The sequence below is a fragment of the Doryrhamphus excisus genome, chromosome 4 (genome assembly GCF_030265055.1).
Source record: "Doryrhamphus excisus isolate RoL2022-K1 chromosome 4, RoL_Dexc_1.0, whole genome shotgun sequence".
Taxonomy (NCBI): domain Eukaryota; kingdom Metazoa; phylum Chordata; class Actinopteri; order Syngnathiformes; family Syngnathidae; genus Doryrhamphus; species Doryrhamphus excisus.
Window position 1 is genome coordinate 1,996,871 of NC_080469.1, and position 22,216 is coordinate 2,019,086.

General features: G+C 38.9%; 1 protein-coding gene and 1 long non-coding RNA gene across 3 annotated transcripts in view; one reads left to right on the forward strand and one right to left on the reverse strand.

Annotated features, from left to right (window-relative positions):
• The window catches only part of zmat4a (zinc finger, matrin-type 4a), a 73,936-nt gene that overhangs the window by 17,050 nt on the left and 34,670 nt on the right, over positions 1 to 22,216 (forward strand). For both annotated transcript variants that reach the window (XM_058070341.1, XM_058070340.1), the window contains one exon: positions 6,502 to 6,603. In XM_058070341.1, the coding sequence (XP_057926324.1) occupies positions 6,502 to 6,603 (102 nt within the window). The remainder of the gene's footprint in view (positions 1 to 6,501; positions 6,604 to 22,216) is intronic.
• Positions 1 to 22,216, reverse strand: part of LOC131127935 (uncharacterized) — a 45,853-nt gene that overhangs the window by 5,070 nt on the left and 18,567 nt on the right. The window contains exons 3-4 of the long non-coding RNA XR_009129584.1: positions 20,234 to 20,306; positions 12,379 to 12,490 (exon numbers count right to left, since the gene is read on the reverse strand). This is a non-coding gene — a long non-coding RNA (uncharacterized LOC131127935). The remainder of the gene's footprint in view (positions 1 to 12,378; positions 12,491 to 20,233; positions 20,307 to 22,216) is intronic.

Consider the following 22,216-nt stretch of genomic DNA (forward strand, 5'->3'; position numbering starts at 1 on the left):
CTGAATCTCCTGCCTTTGTTGCTTTGTTCCAACTGTCCACCAGCGGTGACATCTCTCATTATACTTTCATAGGTCAACTGAGACGAGTCACAGGATTTTTATGAATAGTATGAATGAAAAGGGCGCCGTAACTGGAGCTGGCGACATGCATCTTTGTTTTGAAAACAGTTAAACAAAGAACAACACGGACAGCGATGCGTGTTAAATGAGATGCATGCCCACATTAACGTCAACAAATGTTATTGTGACATTTGCTGGTAACGTTTATTCTTCTATGGTAACTGTTGCACTTTGAGATCATTAATTTGATGTAATGTGCGTTATAAATTAATTTTAATTTTAATTTTAATTTTAATTTTAATTTTAATTTTAATTTTAATTTTAATTTTAATTTTAATTTTAATTTTAATTTTTACAAAAAATCTGCAGCTTTGTACAGTACAATACCTGTACAGTACTTACCACACGATAATCGACAATGCGCCTTTTGTACATTAAATTAAATTAAATTAAATTAAATTAAATTAAATTAAATTAAATTAAATTAAATTAAATTAAATTAAAAACCTTAAACTGTATTATGGAAAGCAGGAAGTGAACAAATGTAACAGTTACTGATTGTAAAAGTACCAGATGGAGGGGTAGGATTTAATAAGCTTTGCTTCTTCCTACTCCTTTTGGATTAATTTAATTTAATTTTAATTTTTACAAAAAATCTGCAGCTTTGTACAGTACAATACCTGTACAGTACTTACCACACGATAATCGACAATGCGCCTTTTGTACATTAACTAAATGAATGATTAAATTAAATTAAATTAAATTAAATTAAATTAAATTAAATTAAATTAAATTAAATTAAATTAAATTAAATTAAATTAAATTAAATTAAATTAAATTAAATTAAATTAAATTAAATTAAATTAAATTAAAAACCTTAAACTGTATTATGGAAAGCAGGAAGTGAACAAATGTAACAGTTACTGATTGTAAAAGTACCAGATGGAGGGTTAGGATTTAATAAGCTTTGCTTCTTCCTACTCCTTTTGGATTAATTCAATTTAATTTAATTTAATTAGGGTAATTAAAAGAGATAAATCGATGAATCAGTTATTGAGTAAATATCCACATTTAAACACACATTACTGCCTCTATAAGCACTTTCACATGGAGCAAGTTCACCATGCTAACCTAACCCAAACAGTTTAGTATTTATATTATTCCCTGTACTCCAACACCCATTGTTGACTCTCAATCCAGCAGAGTGCTGTGACAGTGTGAATGGCTTTAGCAATTAGTGATTGGTTGAACCCCCGAGAGGCATTGTGCTAAATGAATGCTTGCCGTAGCTCAGGCTGGAGGGGGTAAGGGCATTAAAGAGGAGTCAAATAGCCTTTCTCATTTCTTACTGGCGGTGGGAAGGCTTAATCTACAGGTACATGATAAAATACACTTAAATCTCAGTTAGCGTCCGACCTGATTAGCGTGTTTTTTGATTACAATTTTCCAGTCAGCATACTGAAGCGAGCCTGAAATTTTGCTGATATACAGTTGCCGTGACTGTCGCTTGGCGCTTGGTCGGGTCTGGAACCAATTAGTGTGACTACTGTGTATATTAGTCTCACAATTTAGTGGTATTTATGAATGAGCTGTCATCAGAGCAATCTTTTATTTAGGAGTTACTGTTTACACCAGGGGTCTCAAACACGCGGCCCGCGGGCCAAGTGTGGCTCGCAGGACACTAGTCTGAGGCCCCCGCCTTGATATGAAAGTTCAAGCGCAAGTTTGATATGGATGCCGTATGGTATCATGTACCCAGAAAAAATTATTACGTTTGATTCATGTTCATGTTAAAGGTTAAATAACTGTTAATAGTTATCCTCCCTATCCGTGTGGAAGTGGTAAGTTTTTGGCTGTTTAAGTTGAAAGGAAATAACTTGAAGTCTACCGTTTAGGTCGCTAGCTCTCTCGTTTGCGAGTTAGCATGTGTCTCAAGACCCTGCAGTTGCGCAATATGTTGTAAATAAAAAGAGTATAAATGTGACTATAGTCGTGTTTTGTCATGTCTACAGGATATTTGAGAACAATGGAATGTTTTATCAGAGCTTTTATTGTAGAAAATTGGAACCAAAGCACTGAAAAAGTTTGTATATTTTTCCGTTTTTAATAAATGCGTTTTTTTTTTTTTTTGGAAAACCTGATGCGGCCCAGCCTTGCCCAGACCCTAGCTCCAGTGGCCCCCAGGTAAATTGAGTTTGAGACCCCTGCTGTAGATATTTGTATAAGGCCTGACTATACGTCATAGTACCAGCCAAACTATGAAAAAGGTGGTACTTATACTCTGGGAAATGCAGTACAGCGCCTGTAGTAACAATCCAGCGATGTTGGAAAGCTTTAATATTTTCCTAATAGGAGAGATTTTGAGGCTGTGCCCATATTGAACAATATTAACCTCATCAGGCTGACCGGTGTGATTATTTTAGTATTACGTGTTCTCAACATTTACTGAAACTGCCTCATGGCTTCATACTAAAATCCAGGCACTCTGCCCAGAGTTAATGTTTTCACTCAGCAGATTTGTAGACAGGGCAAGGGGTCACACGGCAAGGGAACAGGCCACTTAGCAACAAACACAAAGCAACTGTTCATTGTTATGACCTCAAGGCATGGCATAGAATTTGGCTTGCCTTTGTCATCCCACAGCATCGGACCGATGAAGAGAAGGATGAGTTCACGAGGCTCTTTGGATGTGAATCACTTTCTCGCTAATTGAGGCTCGGTAGAAGCCGCCATTGAAATAGCGACTGCGTTCAAATGATAGCTTTTCGACATTGGGCGACATTTTTGTAGACCAGGAGGGGTGTGGCCTGCGCACTTTACAATTTTTGTGAGTGTTACAGTCTGCCGTAGAGTGGCGCACCCACGCCTCCGTCCCTCCCACCGGCGCAACCGGCAAAGATGGAGGAGAGAAGGTCTAACGCAACCGACAGCAGTGCAATAACCATCAGACGGCATCTGCGGGAAAAGGGTTCCAAAACCAAATTCAAAGACCTCGTCTCCTTCAAAGCCATAAAACCGGACGTTTAGACTTTGCCAGGGAGGATCAAACCTTAACTTTGATGGTCTCGATCAGGGGTCTCAAACTCAATTTACTTGGGGGCCACTGGAGCTCGGGTCTGGGTGAGACTGGGCCGCATCAGGTTTTCCCAAAAAAAAAACGCATTTATTAAAAACAAATTTTTTTTTAAAACTTCGCTTTGGTTCCAGTTTTCTACAAAAAAAAGCTCTGATAAAACATTCCACTGTTCTCAAATGTCTTACTTTTTATTTTTCTACACAAAATAAGATGAAAAATAAATAAACAAATCAAGAATAAAGAAAATCAATCAATCAGTAATAAATAAATAAATATAATAATAATAATAAAACGGCAAATAATAAAAACTTAAGAAACCACATATAGTTGGTGGGTAGACAAATGATTTTTTTCAGATTAAAATGAACAAAGCATTATTAGAGCCCTGTAAACATGACAAAACACGACTATAGTCACATTTATACTCTTTTTATTTACAACATATTGCGCAACTGCAGGGTCTTGAGACACATGCTAACTCGCAAACTAGAGAGCTAGCAACCTAAACGGTAGCCTTCAAGTTATTTCCTTTCAACTTAAATAGCCAAAAACTTACCACTTCCACACGGACAGGGAGGATAACTATTAACAGTTATTTAACCTTTAACATGAACATGAATCAAACGTAATAATTTTTTCTGGGTACATGATACCATACAGCATCCATATCAAACTTGCGCGGGCCGCACTAACATTAAACTTTCATATCAAGGCGGGGGCCTCAAACTAGTGTCCCGCGGGCCACCACTGTGGGTGACACAGAGAGTGAATGTAACCTTTAAATGCATGGAAATGACATGCCATTGTGTAAATAAGACAAATAATGCAATATGGGTTTTGAAAAGGACAAGGTATACTCTTGTTGTATTGGAAAGATTCCCATAATGCAATACTGCTGGGATATAGCAATATATGAGAGAAAAAAAATAACAATTAACTTGATATTTTGTGGCGTGGGGAGCGGGAGTGTCCCTAAATATAATGGTCACAGGTCTCTAAATCAATAGCGCCTCAATTAAATTACATGTCCGCCTCCTTGGTGATCAGTTCATTAGGCTAATGGATTTTACTACATGCACAAGGGTTGAATTTCTAAACGAGATACCAGGAAAATTAATAATTTTCACCCGGCATAATTGGATACATGGAGTCATGGCAATTGTAAACCAACAGGGGGTTCATTACACAATTTAATCATCAATACCAAATCAGACCAGGAGCTGGTAACATCATTAAAGTCACCACGGTCGACATCAAACGGTTAGCTCATTCCTCAAGATGGCGTTTCACCTTGGTCAAGGACAAATCCCAGGACAGAGAAACCATTACGGGAACAGAGCGGCAATATTAAAAGTTGGCAATCAAATTAGCGGGATGCCAGTTTGCGTGTCACAACTAGTCATCAATCTTTTGAGTGGGTTTTTAATAACTCTGATGAGCCCAAGGTAAACGGACTAAGGTAAATTGTGTAGAGACGAAGGTTGGTCACAGCAGAAAAGGTCCAGAAGTTCGGTTCGGGTTAGATTCATGGAGCTTCATGGAGCTCTGCTTTTGTTGTGAAACAAAACCAATGACTTTGGTACCGAGGATACATTTTAACAAAGGTTTTCCTTTCACTATCTGTTATAAAACCAACCATTCCCATGATGACATGTTCTGTTCACATTCACGTTGCAAAAATTTTCCATGCAGATTTGTATGCAGTGTTTCCCAGAGGTCAATTTGGACTACAGTAAACCTGGGATATATCGGATTCAATTGTTCCCACTGGTTTTGTCCGATATAAGCGAAATCCGTTATATGCATATACCGGAAAATGTCAGTTTCCGATATATGCGTAAATGGGATTTTATCCGTTATAAAAAGGCACTTCCTTGACTATGTTTCCAATGTACCTGGACTGGGCAATGAAAAGAGACGTAAGGTAATGAGAATTTAACTTTATTGGACTCTGAGCATAACAAATTGTTAATTAAGCTAGGCCCTGTTACGCCCAATAGTGAGGTTAAGATCTCATTCACTGCTGTGCTAGTATTATTGACGTCACTCACTTTTATATTTGTCCTAAATCTGGAGCCAGGAGAAAGACAATAGCCAGTGACATCAACAAGATTAGCATAACGATGCGGCCATCCGATATATGCCAGGGAAATTTCATGGAAATGCATTGGAACGGGACTGGAGATTTTGTCCGAAATAGGCGAAATCCGTTATAAAAAATCCGATATATGCAATGAATTTTTATTGGAAATGCATTACAGAAAAATCGGTTCTTTTTTATCTGTCCGTTGTGAGCGAATTTCCGATATATCCGAGGTTTACTGTATAAAAAAATAAAATTAATGCAGACACATACATACCACAACTGAGTCGGTCACGCACCTATTCATCAATATAATCATATATGAGACGATCAACAATAAATACTAGAGCCCAACTCATATGGGATTTTTGGGTTCGATGCCAAAACTGATATTGCGGGCAGAAAAAACCCAATATCCGATATATTGATCGGTATCCAATATCCAAAGATAAATGAAACAAAACAATTGATACAAACATGATTTACACTGTACATGAATATTCATTCATTTTCTATACCGCATGCTGGAGCCTATCCCAGCTGTCCTCGAACGAGAGGCTGGGTACACCCTGGACTGGTGGCCAGCCAATCACAGGGCACATATAGACAAACAACCATTCACACTCACATTCATACCAATTTGGAGTGGCCAATTAACCTAGTAACTTCGAACTTGGAACCTCGGTTAGCATAGAAAATGCTAACCGAGGTTGTTGTGTTTTGTTTGTTTTTAATTAATCTAGTAAAAAAAGTAAACCTGGGATATATCGGATTCAATTGTTCCCACTGGTTTTGTCCGATATAAGCAAAATCCGTTATATGCGTATACCGGAAAATGTCGGTTTTACGCATATATCGGATTTATATCCGGTATATGCGTGAATCGGATTTTATCCGTTATAAAAAGGCACTTCCTTGACTATGTTTCCAATGTACCTGGACGCGCAGGCAACGCTGCAAACGCTGCAAATGACATCGTATAGCGGCCTGTCACGATTCGGCGAATCGGAGCGCCACGATGCGGCCATCCGATATATGCGAGGGAAATTTCATGGAAATGCATTGGAACGGGACTGGAGATTTTGTCCGAAATAGGCGAAATCCGTTATAAAAATTCCGATATATGCAATGAATTTTTATTGGAAATGCATTACAGAAAAATTGGTTATTTTTTTTATCTGTCCGTTGTGAGCGAATTTCCGATATATCCGAGTCCGATATATCCGAGGTTTACTGTACATACAGACCTCTAACCATGTTGCTGTTTGATATCTTTCACCAGATGAAGTCTACAGAAGTGGACCAAGGGCTATTCACAGACAGCTACTGCAGAGTGTGCAGTGCTCAGCTCATCTCCGAGTCTCAGCGGGTTGCTCACTATGAGGTGAGGAAGACTCTTGCTCGTCTTAAGTCAATGAAAAGTTGACATTTTTTGTGTTTTTTCGCCCTCTCGGTGCTTCACTTACCAATACACTTAATTAACCCTCTGGTTCAATTTATACATTATTATTTTGGGATCGACTGATATGGTTTTTTTTCGGGCCGATGCCGATACGGATTTTTTTTCCATCATCCTTAGCCGATGGCCGATACTGCTTTTGCTCCCTCAATTTACATGAAAAAATTTCAATGATAACAAATATTATCCGTCTCAAGTTTAAACAAATATTCACTGAAATGTAAACACTGAACACAGTAGGATTCGGCTTTCTTCACCTATGGTCCCCCCACCACCCATCCCTCTTTGACTGAACTTTTTTGGGACGTCTGGGATCCGTCCTTGAGTGGGGGGTACTGTAACGCCCGGAGTAGGCTCCCGCTTACAGTTTGCTTAAGTTACTTTCTTGGTCTTTAGATTCTGTTTGGTCATTCTTATTTTGTATGGAACCTCCTGCTTGGCCTTGTCTTCCTTCGTTGCCCTAATCCCAATCATGGAATGATTTGAGACAGAAGGTAAGGGTGGATGTTGTGATGTTTTTGGGACCGATGATGATAATATCTGTTTTGTCACGGTTAAGTTTGAGGAAATTGTGTTCCATCCAGGTTTTGATGTCAGTTAAGCAGTTGGTGAGGGTGGTGTAGATGTTGGAGTTGATGGAAGTGGTGGAGATGTAAAGCTGGATATCATCGGCGTAGCTGTGGAAACTGAGGCCATGACGACGGATGATATTGCCAAGTGGGAGGATGTAGAGCAGGGGTCTCAAACTCAATTTACTTGGGGGCCACTGGAGCTAGGGTCTGGGTGAGACTGGGCCGCATCAGGTTTTCCAAAAAAAAAAAAAACCCCAAAAAACGCATTTATTAAAAACAGAAAAATGAATAAACTTTTCTTTGGTTCCGTTTTTCTACAATAAAACATTAAAAAATAAAACATAAAAAAAAAAGATAAAACATTAAAAAAATAAATAACAAATCAAGAATAAAGAAAATCAATCAGTAATAAATAAATATAATAATAATAATAATAAAACGGCAAATAATAAAAACTTAAGAAAGCACATATAGTTGGTGGGTAGACAAATGATTTTTTTCACATTAAAATGAACAAATCATTATTAGAACCCTGTAGACATGACAAAACACGACTATAGTCACATTTATACTCTTTTTATTTACAACATATTGCGCAACTGCAGGGTCTTGAGACACATGCTAACTCGCAAACTAGAGAGCTAGCGACCTAAACGGTAGCCTTCAAGTTAATTTCCTTTCAACTTAAATAGCCCAAAACTTACCACTTCCACACGGATAGGGAGGATAACTATTAACAGTTATTTAACCTTTAACATGAACATGAATCAAACGTAATAATTTTTTCTGGGTACATGATACCATACAGCATCCATATCAAACTTGCGTTAAACTTTCATATCAAGGCGGGGGCCTCAAAGTAGTGTCCTGCGGGCCACATTTGGCCCGCGGGTTGCGTGTTTGAGACCCCTTATATAGAGGATGAAGAGGAGAGGACCAAGTGTTTGGTTGTGTTGGAACAAAAACCCGTGTTTACAATCCTATATTGGAAACGGAATTGGAATTATTTGGATGAAGAATGGGAATAAACATGTGCTAAAGATTGTGCTCTCTTCCACACATGGATCAAACCCTGTTGTTTATTATTTCAACCTCATGCGGTTTATCTTCTCATGTCACAATACAGTTGCTGTGTCTTCTGTTAGTGGAGTCTATTCCCTGGGGTTTGTTTGTTCTTGTTATCTCCTCCTTCAGCAAATGTGCAAACTATTCAATCCACCACTGATCTGCAATGATGCCGAGTGAGGCAACCAGGTGGTTTCCTTCATTTCACGTCACTGCTGTCAAGTTAGTTTGTTTACATCTGTTGCCTCTCACTCAGCTGTCAGCTCGAGGCAAAAGAGTGGGAATGGTGTGGGATACGGACAGTGATGTGAGGAAGATATGCGGAAGGCCATGCAATTATTCATTCATTCATTTTCTACCGCTTTTCCTCACGAGGGTCGCGGGGGGTGCTGGAGCCTATCCCAGCTGTCATCGGGCGAGAGGCGGGGTACACCCTGGACTGGTCGCCAGCCAATCACAGGGCACATATAGACAAACAACCATTCACACTCACATTCATACCTATGGACAATTTGGAGTGGCTAATTAACCTAGCATGTTTTTGGAATGTGGGAGGAAACCGGAGTACCCGGAGAAAACCCACGCATGCACGGGGAGAACGTGTAAACTCCACACAGAGATTGAACCCTGGTCTCCTAGCTGTGAGGTCTGCGCACTAACCACCAGACCGCCGTGCTGCCCTGCCATGCAATTATGGAAGAAAATATTAAACTATGAACCATTGAAATATTTGATCATCATTAATGTAGCTGCTGAAATGTAAAAAAATGGATGAGCGAGAAAAAAAGGAAACATAGATTTGATGATTTAAGCTTGTCAGCTTCCCGCTCTTCACAGTTGGCTAAACTCTGAGTCAGCTTTTTATTGCAAATGTTGTTTCCTATGGGGTGATGTGCTCACTTCTATTTAAAGTAGTATAGAATGCACACTGAATTGCTTTGTTCTCTAAGACAGGAAGGGAATGTAATATTCCAAATCAAATATTCATTTTGTTATTGTGTGACGGATGCTGAACACATGACCCCGGACTTCTGCCTCCTGGCGATGAAGGAATTTTGGATTGTCTTTTTGATGCATTATGACATGATGGGGCCATGTTGTTGATGAGACAAAAAGTGGATACAAATTTTTTTTTTTTAAGTTTTTGCATTTCTGTTTTTGATGTGGTTGGTAACATGCAGCGGGGACTTTCTGTATTAGTGCAGACCTGCCAACATGTATGCATTTTTTTGTACTTGTAACTCATTTTGAATGCATTTGTATGCGTTGCGATATAAAAAGTTTAAAAACTGTTAAAATAGTCCATCATAGTCCATCACTCTCTCTACTGTCTTTGACAGTGTATAACAGGGGTGCTCATTAAGTCGATCGCGAGCTACCGGTCGATCGCGGAGGTGGTACTGGTCGATCGCTGGTCGATCGCGGCGTGACATTAAAAAAATATCATCCCAGCATCAATGCCGTCACTTGATTGACATACAGGGCAGCCATTCAGATGACAACTGAATGTTGCCCTTCGGGTGACCAATCAAATCAAACAACGTCTCTAAGTGCAGCAGAACTTACGATGTCAGCCTATCATCCATCCCCGTTACTTGATTGACATACAGGACAACCAGTCAGATGACAACTGAATTTTGACCTTTAGGGCACCGCTCATGCGTAAACAACGATGCAAAGTGCTAAACTAGTCGGCGAATTGCGAGATTTTAAAGCCCTCGCTAAAGTTTATGGTCACTAAAATGAGTGAAGGAGCTGGACCAAGTAAAAAGGCAAAAACTGGACCAAGTAAAAAGGCAAAAAACATATCACTTCCATACGGATATGGAATATTATACGGATATTATGATACGGATATTATCCATGACTGATAAACATTTGGAAGTGTGCTTGAGGCTGGCTATCAGCAGCTACTGTCCGGACTATGCATCCCTGGCTGGTTCAATTCAGTGCAAGTCATCAAAGTAAACTCAGGTAATTACAAAAAATGTTAATAGTTAATTATGTGTGTTTTGCAATATTGGCTCATTTGGTTATGTAAGGTACATCAACATACATTGTACGTACAAATAATCCTCAATACATTTGAAAATAAATAGATGTTTTGCATTTTTGTAGTGGGTAGATCATTTTGACTCGGTCATTTTAAAAGTAGCTCGCATGCTGAAAAAGTGTGAGCACCCCTGGTGTATAATATATAATATTCACAATGTATAATATATGGGTGTAATTAAGGGATGGGTGTCAACAAAAAAATTACAATACAATGCAAACTCCTTGTAGAGTACACAGGCACTGCTTATCGGGGTATATATCGTATATATATATATCGATATTCATCGTAAATATGCAGATACAATAAAATTATCGCTGTGGTTAATATACAAGTCAGTTATGTTAAGGGAACACTTGGTGTTTTTTGGAGTTTTTTTGTTAGGGTTTAAGCGTCAAAATACGTACCTCCCCATGATGTGCATTGTTAGCTTGCTCCAAATAACACATTTTCTCTCGCTAGAACGCACAGAAAAGGGAATGACGTGTTAAAATTCCCATAAAAGTGCAGTTTTCCTTGAAGTGAATGTTCATGCAGGTGCGTATTACGGCTCATTCATGCCACCTAGTTGTTTCTGGAGTGTGACCAGTCACAGCGGAGTGGGCGTTACCGGAAGGCGGGCCATGAGTGGAATAAATTAAAACAGGCTGTTTTAGCGGGAAGCACAAATCCAAGGAACTACAGCTGGAATAGGTGCAGATTCTGGAAGATCTAGAAAGTTTCCCGTGCGGGTTATTGTGTGTAGCTGCTCTACAGGAGAGCACAACTCAATGCAAAGGTTTATATTGAGTTTGTATTGAAATGATTAGTAGCAGTTGTGAAGTAAAGGAGATGTCATGAGATTAGAACATGGCTATAAATTAGGCGCACCACTGTGTAAGCCACAGTGCAGTTGTAGTGTCATAGCCCAAATCCCAGCTCGATAACCCATTCCAGGCTTAAACATTTCATTGCTCAACATTTGTGGGGGGAATGACGTGTTAAAATCCCCCCAAAAATTGCAGTTTTCCTTGAAGTGAATGTTCATGCAGGTGCATGTTATGGCTCATTCATGGAGTGTGACCAGTCACAGCAGAGTGGGCGTTACCGGAAGGCGGGCCATGAGTGGAATAAATTAAAACAGGCTGTTTCAGCGGGAAGCACAAATCCAAGGAACTACAGCTGGAATAGGTGCAGATTCTGGAAGATCTAGAAAGTTTCCCGTGCGGGTTATTGTGTGTAGCTGCTCTACAGGAGAGCACAACTCAATGCAAAGGTTTATATTGAGTTTGGCTCCTGCCAAACCAAGAGCTCAGCACAGTATTGAAATGATTAGTAGCAGTTGTGAAGTAAAGGATATGTCATGAGATTAGAACATGGCCATAAATTAGGTGCACCACTGTGTAAGCCACAGTGCAGTTGCGGTGTCATAGCCCAAATCCCACCTCGATAAAACATTCCAGGCTTAAACATTTCATCACCCAACATTTGTGGGGGGGAATGACATGTTAAAATCCCCCCAAAAATTGCAGTTTTCCTTGAAGTGAATGTTCATGCAGGTGCGTATTATGGCTCATTCATGCCACCTAGTTGTTTCCATATGAAAAGTGTACAATTATGTATAACAGTACTTACTGAGACAGACCTACTGAATGCACCTTTCAGCAACTTGAAGGCATCATTTTCACTGCTTTTGATAAACTGAGATTTTGAGATTTCATAGACCTTCACCATGCATGCGTCCTCTGAAAAACGCTTTCCAGTACGGGCTATGTCTTCAACAACAATAATAATAAAGCTAGCTTTCACTGCCCTGTCGTTTTGTGGTTGTGGCTTTCACTGTTGAGACTCCGTGCTGCGATCACAGTTTGCCTTTTAATTCTTGCACATTTTGTTGTTTTTCTGTAAGGCTCATTTTGGCCTGCTGAGATCTGTGTTTGGTGTCAAAATGCTCTGAAGTCTTTGACAAAAGCCTTATAACACAGAAGGCATGCAATTGTTTTATCCTTGAAACACATATATGTAACTTACCTTCTCATCTTTCTTGAAATAACCTTCCATCTGTATGACTTTTGCTCTTTTGGGATCTTTTCATCTCTCAGTTCCACTTGTTTGATGTGCGTTGATGTGGGTACGCTGCAATCTAGTGGGCGAAATGGGAAATATAGGGTCATTGCACCTTTTCATCTTATTTACCTATGATGTTTTTTCCACTTTTCTGACCTATAAATGGAGTAAGAATGTTGTATTCTCGTGTTAAACCGATGCCAAAGTTTCAGATAATGAGTTTTGTGCATTTGGAAGTGAGCCCTAAAAGACGTTTGGGATGACTCAAAACGTTCGGTTTCAAAAGGCGTGGTAAAAGTGTCCCTTTGTGATGTCACAGATAGCCAGCAAAACTCTCTTTCCTCTGTTTACTTGCTAGCAATGGCTCGTACGGGAGATCCGTACAAGCCATACTACAGTACATACTACATCAAGGGTCACCAACGCTGTGCTCGCGGGCGCATGTGGACCACTTAAGGCGCCCGCGAGGCATCTTCGAAAAATAGCACTGTTCACAAATTATCATTGTTATTTTGTGCTTTACATTTTGAATCAGAATTGCTTACGTTAATGTATTTTTTTTAATCGTCTTATAACATCAAAAATTAAAACAAAAATATTTTATAACGAACTCTTAGCTCAAGTCAAAGTTCATTCGTGCGTACGCGTCCGCTCACCGTGCAGCGGTGATGAGGAGTTAGCTTACTCGTGCAGTTTAGCCCCCAAAAACATGGCAGAAAAGCGAAAAAGGACTTACATTTTCCACAGTGATTGGGAGGAAGAATTTTTCTTTACGTATTTTGAAGAAAAATGTATGTGTCTTTCAAATATGTGAGCACATGAATAAATGTTTCTTGTTAAAAAAAATATGTTTTTGTTACCATTATCGTGGAAAATACAGTAAACCTCAGATATATCGGACTCGGATATATCGGAAATTCGCTCACAACGGACAGATAAAAAAGAACCAATTTTTCTGTAATGCATTTCCAATAAAAATTCATTGCATATATCGGATTTTTTATAACGGATTTCGCTTATTTCGGACAAAAAAATCTCCAGTCCCGTTCCAATGCATTTCCATGAAATTTCCCTGGCATATATCGGATGGCCGCATCGTGGCGCTCCGATTCGCCGAATCGTGACAGGCCGCTATACGACGTCATTTGCAGCGTTTGCAGCGTTGCCTGCGCGTCCAGGTACATTGGAAACATAGTCAAGGAAGTGCCTTTTTATAACGGATAAAATCCCATTTACGCATATACCGGATATAAATCCCATATATGCGTAAAACGGACATTTTCCCGTATACGCATATAACAGATTTCGCTTATATCGGACAAAACCAGTGGGAACAATTGAATCCGATATATCCGAGGTTTACTGTAATTAACATTGATTTGTGAGCTGTCGCTTCACATAGTGTTACTACTACTATTCCTTTTGTTCTGATTACTAAAAAGCGATCCGTGCAGTTTTGTCATTTTGTAAGTTCACTACAAACAAGTCATGTAGCCCTTCATACTACCCGTGCTCACAAAGTAGCCCTCGTCCTCAAAAAGTTTGGTGACCCCTGTACTACATACTACAGTACAGCCGTACTGATTCGTGATAGTGGTGGTAAAAAGTACTGAGTACAACTGCGCCTGTCTTTCTATTTTCAAAGCTACTCTGTGTGATAATAACATTTGCCCTATTATTACGCTGTGTGTCCACTTTCTCTTACTAACTGCGTTTCATTAACTCGGAGGGCAATGCAAAGTGAGAAAAATCTGTCGATGGGTTTGAGCTGTTCCACAGTTCAGAAAGAGAGGCGCTATTTCAACGACAGTACTTTCAAAGTGGGACATTATAGTACATCATCGTATACAATGTAATGACTTCCTTTGCACAAAATGAGCTCTGTTCTCATACGGTCGTTATCTCAGGATGGTGCCTTTTTGACTTTGAGGTAGGATAGGAAAGAACATTGTTGGTATGTGTGTATACAGTATATTAGGGCTGTCAATCGATTAAAATGAATTTAAAAAAAAATAGATTAAATGATTAATCGTTTGCTATAAATGTGAGTGTGAATGGTTGTTTGTCTATATGTGCCCTGTGATTGGCTGGCCACCAGTCCAGGGTGTACCCCGCCTCTCGCCCAAAGACAGCTGGGATAGGCTCCAGCACCCCCCGCGACCCTTGTGAGGAAAAGCGGTAGAAAATGAATGAATGAATGATTAATCGTTTGCTCATGTGATTAATCACATGTTGTCCAGAGTTAACTCACATTTTATGGCATTTAATCACAGCTTAAGATACGATTGAACAACGATATATAAAAAAAACATACAATTTCGATACAATTTGATGCAGTGTACAAACAATACAATTTAATTTAATACGATTCAATGGTATTAATGGATCAATGTTGATGTGGATTTTAATCTTTCATTATATAATAAAGATTTTATAAAATCTATTTTATATTTATTTTTATTTTTTATATAATCTATATAATTTTTTATTTGATAGATTCTATAAAAGTGACATTTTTACAGTATTTTCAAATGTGAAAAAGGCACAATTCTCCACTTTTCTTACGTATAAATGTAGTTAGATTGTTGTGTTCTTGTGTTAAATGATGCCAAAGTTTCACATAATGAGATTTGCACATTTAGAAGTGAGCCCTGATAGTTTGGAAGTTTGGGATGGCTTAAAATACTCGTTTTCAGAAGGCGTTGCAAAATTATTCTTCTGCGATGTCACAGAAGAGCGGGCTTCCTAATGTGACAAAGTGTGTGCGACAATGAGTGCTCCTCCTCGGGCAGCCGAGGTTGGAGAAGCACCAGCAGTGCCTCTTAAAACTTTTCAATTAGCTCGCCGAAAGACTTAATTCATTTATGATCTACTCCAATACCCACTAAAGTAGAAAGTGTTGTTTGCAGTAAGTCAGGAAGTAGATTGGGAGTGTGACCAGTCACAGCAGAGTGGGCGTGCCGGAAAGCGGGTGATGAGTTGAATACATTAAAACAGGCTGTTTTGGCAGGAAGCACAAATCCAAGAAACTACAGCTGGAATATGTGCAGATTCTGGAAGATCTAGAAAGTTTCCTGTGCGGGTTATTGTGTGTAGCTGCTCTACAGGAGAGCACAACTCAATGCAAAGGTTTATATTGAGTTTGGCTCCTGCCAAACCAAGAGCTCAGCACAGTATTGAAATGATTAGTAGCAGTTGTGAAGTAAAGATGTCATGAGATTAGAACAGGGGTGGGCAAACTACGGCCCGGGGGCCACATGCGGCCCGCCAAGTGTTTCAATATGGCCCGCCTGTTTTTTCCAAAGTATTTCATTTAAACTCAACACATAACATGGCATCGTGGCTTGGACCAACTTTTTGATGGTTGAGGTAGCTGCTTTATCAATTTCGTTATTTGATGTGGTCTGTTGTTTACAAAATGCTCCTGGAAAAAGTAACACAAGCACAAAAATAAAAATAAAAATAAAAATGATGACAATAATAATAATAATAAGAATGTTGTTAATAATAATAATATTACTATTATTATATTCATATTGTTGTTAATAATATTAATATAATAATAGTCGTAATATTATTATTGTTATTATTATTAACAATAATAATAATAATAATAATATAATGATAATAGCATTACTATAACTAATAATAACAAATCTAATATAATAATATATATATAAAATAGTAATAATAAAGACAATAATAATAATAAAAATAATAATACATTTAATTTCCAACACACTTTGCATCAAATAAATGATTTCAAAGTGCACATATAGCAGATTGCATGACACTTTTACATGTAAAATATGCGTAAAAATAGGACTGTTGCATGTAAAATACTATATAGTCTGCCCCCCCCCTGTCAATTTTGTTAAATCAATGCGGCCCGCGAGTCAAAAAGTTTGCCCACCCCTGGATTAGAACATGGCCATAAATTAGGTGCACCACTGTGTAAGCCACAGTGCAGTTGTAGTGTCATAGCCCAAATCCCAGGTCAATGCTCTGCTTTAAATGATAAACCTAATGTGTATGTCTATCTACATTATGTTCTATCTTATTTAGCTTTTCAGCATCCGGCTTGATAGCCTTTAGCATACCCCCGCTACCCTAGTGAGGATAAGCGGTATAGAAAATGGATGGATGACATCCGGCTTTGGCAGTGAGAGTGTGACAGCTATTGACGACCTAATCAGCATTTTCCGTGACCACTCAGTTTGACCATTACAGTTATTGATTAGGGGAGGCGAGGATTAGTCAATCACAGCAGCTCACTACTAGTATTCGGGCTTAGTTAACACACATCACATTGTCAGCATGGACAAAGCAACATCTCTCGGGTAATGAGGTTAATTAAATCACATTCTAAATTTAACTCCAATGCACACATTTGTTCCGACTAAATACAAGCAATGTTTAGCACATTTGCAAAAAACAATTAATAGTACCTGCTAAATAAGGCAGAATGTGTCGTACATGTGGCTGCACGGTGGCCCAGTGGTTAGCATGTTGGTTATTTTATCAACCCACAAATGTTGGGTGATGAAATGTTTAAGCTTGTAATGGGTTATCTAGCTGGGATTTGGGCTATGACACTACAACTGCACTGTGGCTTACACAGTGGTGCACCTAATTTATGCTTATTTTATCAACCAACAAATGTTGGGTGATGAAATGTTTAAGCTTGTAATGGGTTATCTAGCTGGGATTTGGGCTATGACACTACAACTGCACTGTGGCTTACACAGTGGTGCACCTTATTTATGCTTATTTTATCAACCAACAAATGTTGGGTGATGAAATGTTTAAGCTTGTAATGTGTTATCTAGCTGGGATTTGGGCTATGACACTACAACTGCACTGTGGCTTACACAGTGGTGCACCTAATTTATGGCCACGTTCTAATCTCATGGCATCTCCTTTACTTCACAGCTGCTACTAATCATTTCAATACTGTGCTGGGCTCTCGGTTTGGCAGGAGCCAAACTCAATATAAACCTTTGCATTGAGTTGAGCTCTCCTGTAGAGTAGCTACACACAATAACCCGCACAGTCAGAGAATCGGAAATACAGTAAACCTCGGATATATTCAATTGTTCCCACTGGTTTTGTACGATATAAGCGAAATCCGTTATATGCGTATACCGGAAAATGTCCGTTTTACGCATATATCGGATTTATATCCGGTATATGCGTAAATGGGATTTTATCCGTTATAAAAAGGCACTTCCTTGACTATGTTTCCAATGTACCTGGACGCGCAGGCAACGCTGCAAACGCTGCAAATGACGTCGTATAGCGGCCTGTCACGATTCGGCGAATCGGAGCGCCACGATGCGGCCATCCGATATATGCGAGGGAAATTTCATGGAAATGCATTGGAACGGGACTGGAGATTTTGTCCGAAATAGGCGAAATCCGTTATAAAAAATCCGATATATGCAATGAATTTTTATTGGAAATGCATTACAGAAAAATCGGTTCTTTTTTATCTGTCCGTTGTGAGCGAATTTCCGATATATCCGAGTCCGATATATCCGAGGTTTACTGTATTTGGGTTTGAATCTCTAGGCATCTCTGTGTGGAGTTTGCATGTTCTCCCCGTGCATGAGTGGGTTTTCTCCGGGTATTCCGGTTTCCTCCCACATTCCAAAAACACGCTAGGTTAATTGGCAACTCTATTTGTCTGTGTGTGAACGGTTGTTTGTCTATACTAGCAAGGGTGTCAACTGAAGTCAGCTGGGATAGGCTCCAGCATACCCTAATGAGGACAGATGAGATCATCTCAACAGAAACAGGGTGACAGAGTAGCTTTTTAGGACAGTACTGATGTGATCCACAATGAGAGAATACCAATTTAAAAAGCCTAGTACTACAAGTTTTGTACTTGAAGTGCAAGAAGTATGCAGGGTTCGAGATGAGAGAATCTTCTCAGATGAAGATGGGACTTGAATTATTTGAGGCTTGCAGGACTCAGTGAACCTTGGAAGTGGGTACCACGGATGTACCAAGGCTGCATCACTGGATGTAACGAAGGAATGGATGTGGTTTTCTGTTGCAGAATGTTTGGGTCAAAGGTTTTTGTGATTGGCTTGGCAAGCGGAAGAAAGGTGAGGGTGGGTTTTTTTAAGGGGATGATTTTGGAGCCATATGAGAGCGGTAAGGTCAGCGGTAGAGAAGGTATGGTAGTCTGGAGTAGTGAAAACAATTTGTCTTTTTACAGTTTGAAGCAGTGTGCCCCCTAACCAGACCTGGAGCGCTTCCTCCGACCAGACACTTTTGGGTCAATGTACAATAAATCTCTTTTCAGTCACCATTGTTCACTGACAACACAAGTTTATTGCTGCGTCAGAAATCGGGATTTCCGAGTTCCGGGATAGCAGGATAGTTTTCCTGGCTCATTGTTCCAGATAAAGGTGACTATAGGCGTGCTATTTCATGTCTAGAGGGCTCCAATAATTCATTAATTCATTCATTTTCTATCACTTTTTCGTCACGAGGGTCGCGGGGGGTGCTGGAGCCTATCCCAGCTGTCTTCGGGCGTAAGGCGGGGTACACCCTCGACTGGTCGCCAGCCAATCACAGGGCACATATAGACAAACAACCATTCACACTCACATTCATACCTATGGACAATTTGGAGTCGCTAATTAACCTAGCATGTTTTTGGAATGTGGGAGGAAACCGGAGTACCCGGAGAAAACCCACGCATGCACGGGGAGAACATGCAAACTCCACACAGAGATGCCCGAGGGTGGAATTGAACCCTGGTCTCCTTGCCTAATGTTAGTGCGGCCCGCGCAAGTTTGATATGGATGCTGTATGGTATCGTGTACCCAGAAAAAAATAATACATTTGATTAATGTTCATGTTAAAGGTTAAATAACTGTTAATAGTTATCCTCCCTATCCGTGTGGAAGTGGTAAGTTTTTGGCTATTTAAGTTTAAAGGAAATAACTTGGAGGCTACCGTTTAGGTCGCTGGCTCTCTAGTTTTTGTCATTATTGACCCTTCCTCATCCCCAATGATGAATCTTTTTATTGCTATATTTTATATGTTCTTTATGTGTTCTGTGTACAGTAGGAATGATGAGTTCCATTTTACACTAAAACTGGACTTACATGATCATGATTAGAACGGAACCTAAACGTAGCCTGAGGACCTCGTGTATACGACGTCTAAAACATGGGTCTCAATTGGATTTTTTTTTAAAAAAAAACAATGGCTGTCTAAACAAAGGCGTTCGCTTGTGTGTATCTGCAAGACTCGGTCACAAGTAATGGAACACAGCCGCTCAAAATAATGACACTGATTAAGTGAACACTTCATGGGCAAAGTATGTTGTTTTTGCAGATAAGCTACATAAGCACAGTCAGAACACAATTTAGGCAGAGTCACTGCAGCCCACATTGGTCACAGATGCAGTCTCTTGCAAGTGAAACCTGTCATATGCAGAAAAAAAAATTATTTCTATGATCTGCTATTTATGATTTCCCATGGATGGATCATTAGCCCTGTGAGGTCTCCTAATAGCTGCTTATAGATTTGGTATGAATGATGACGTCAACACTCTACCATCATTTTCATTGGTTTGGGAATTAATGAGCTGGAAAAATTTGCCTTTTCTGTTGCTGTCACAAATTATCATCATCATATGTGCTTATAATTGAAGAGTTTGAAAACGTAAAGAACCTTTACTGGAGAATGGAAAGCATAATCAACAGCAAAGCTAACCTGGGTATAAGTTTTTTTTAATATTTTTTTTTTTATGAAACAAAATAATAAACACTTCTTTCATTGCTTTGTCGCTTTCTCTCACCTCTTCAATCTCCTTGCTTCCTTCTTCGTCCTCTGCGTGGGTGACGTACGCATGTTGGTGACGTAAGCGATTCCTGGAAAAAAACAGAACAAAAACATTGAATATTTTTTTTGTAATCGAGGTACTCAAATTATTTGAATAATCTTAACCGCCATTGTAGTTATTTAACTCTTTTTAATGATCTGTGTGAAGTTGGTGATTAAAACATCAAGATGGAGGATGAGAAGAAAATAAACAATATAAACAACCCAAGTATTAACAAATCAACAATTTTACCCAGAGTTATATGCAAATACAGTATGCAGATCATATGAAATGAGATGAAATATATGACCAGTCTATACACTATGAGATCTTGCTAGTGAGTTAATATGAGGCATTATGGAAATACTTCACTTAGAACTTAATATATTGCACTTAGAGCGGGGGTCTCAAACACATGGATGCTGTATGGTATCATGTACCCAGAAAAAAATATTACGTTTGATTAATGTTCATGTTAAAGGTTAAATAACTGTTAATAGTTATCCTCCCTATCCGTGTGGAAGTGGTAAGTTTTTGGCTATTTAAGTTGAAAGGAAATAACTTGAAGGCTACCGTTTAGGTCGCTAGCTCTCTAGTTTGCGAGTTAGCATGTGTCTCAAGACCCTGCAGTTGAGCAATATGTTGTAAATAAAAAGAGTATAAATGTGACTATAGTCGTGTTTTGTCATGTCTACAGGGCTCTAATAATGCTTTGTTCATTTTAATCTGAAAAAAATCATTTGTCTACCCACCAACTATATGTGGTTTCTTAAGTTTTTATTATTTGCTGTTTTATTATTATTATTATATTTATTTATTACTGATTGATTGATTTTCTTTATTCTTGATTTGTTTATTTATTTTTCATCTTATATTGTGAAGAAAAATAAAAAGTAAGATATTTAAGAACAGTGGAATGTTTTATCAGAGATTTTCTTGTAGAATATTGGAACCAAAGCGAAGTTTTTTTAATTTTTTTGTTTTTAATAAATGCGATTTTTTTTTTTTGGGGGGGAAAACCTGATGCGGCCCAGCCTTGCCCAGACCCTAGCTCCAGTGGCCCCTAGGTAAATTGAGTTTGAGACCCCTGACTTAGAGCCTTAATATTGCACGTGGAGTTTAATCAAGTGATGGCAAACGGAAATAATCTGTCAGCCTTGTTCACTGTATTTTTCTCTAACGTACTGCGTTCAGTACTACGAGCAAAGGTTTCCAATTGACTCACCAGCAAAATTAGAATTAAGCTGAGGAAAAAAATGAATAAAACACAGACATTGACTGTTAAAAAAAATCCTAAAACAAGAGTCAGTGACCAATGCGACACAAGCGACTCTGCAACTTTAAATATCACCCAGACTGAAATGGAGTGAAATAGAGAATGTCAGCTGGATAATAAATACATAAATAGTCACCCAATGACGATTTCCCTTCATCGTGATTACGGATAATGATAAGCTGTACTCGTTTCATGCTCGTACTTTGCAAAAAATGCATTATTCGTAACGGATACTCATCAAAAAAAAGAGTATCCGGCTCATCCCTAATAAATAAATGTATCAACATTACTCAAAGGCAGTTTTTGGTATGTGGCAAATTGGAGGCAGTTATCATTTTTGAATGAGGTATGCGTCTTCAGGTTGGTTTTATTTCACGTTTAAATTACGACCTCCTCCTCATAAATAAACTCATTTACATTTATACAGTCCTATCAGCAAATTAGCTTCCATTTGGCTCGCCATTCAATGCCTGTGATTGACACGCCTTACGGTGGTACATGCAGCAGTGGGTTAGTGTTGCACTGTTAGCACAAATACATGAAGAAAACAGCGCGAGTAAGCAGACACAGTTGTCCACATTTGTTGTTAACTACTTTGGTCAGCACATGTTAGGCGGAAAAACTTCAAATAAATGTGTCGATGATGACTAAGGTTGGGTATCGTTGACATAATTGGTTTTCGA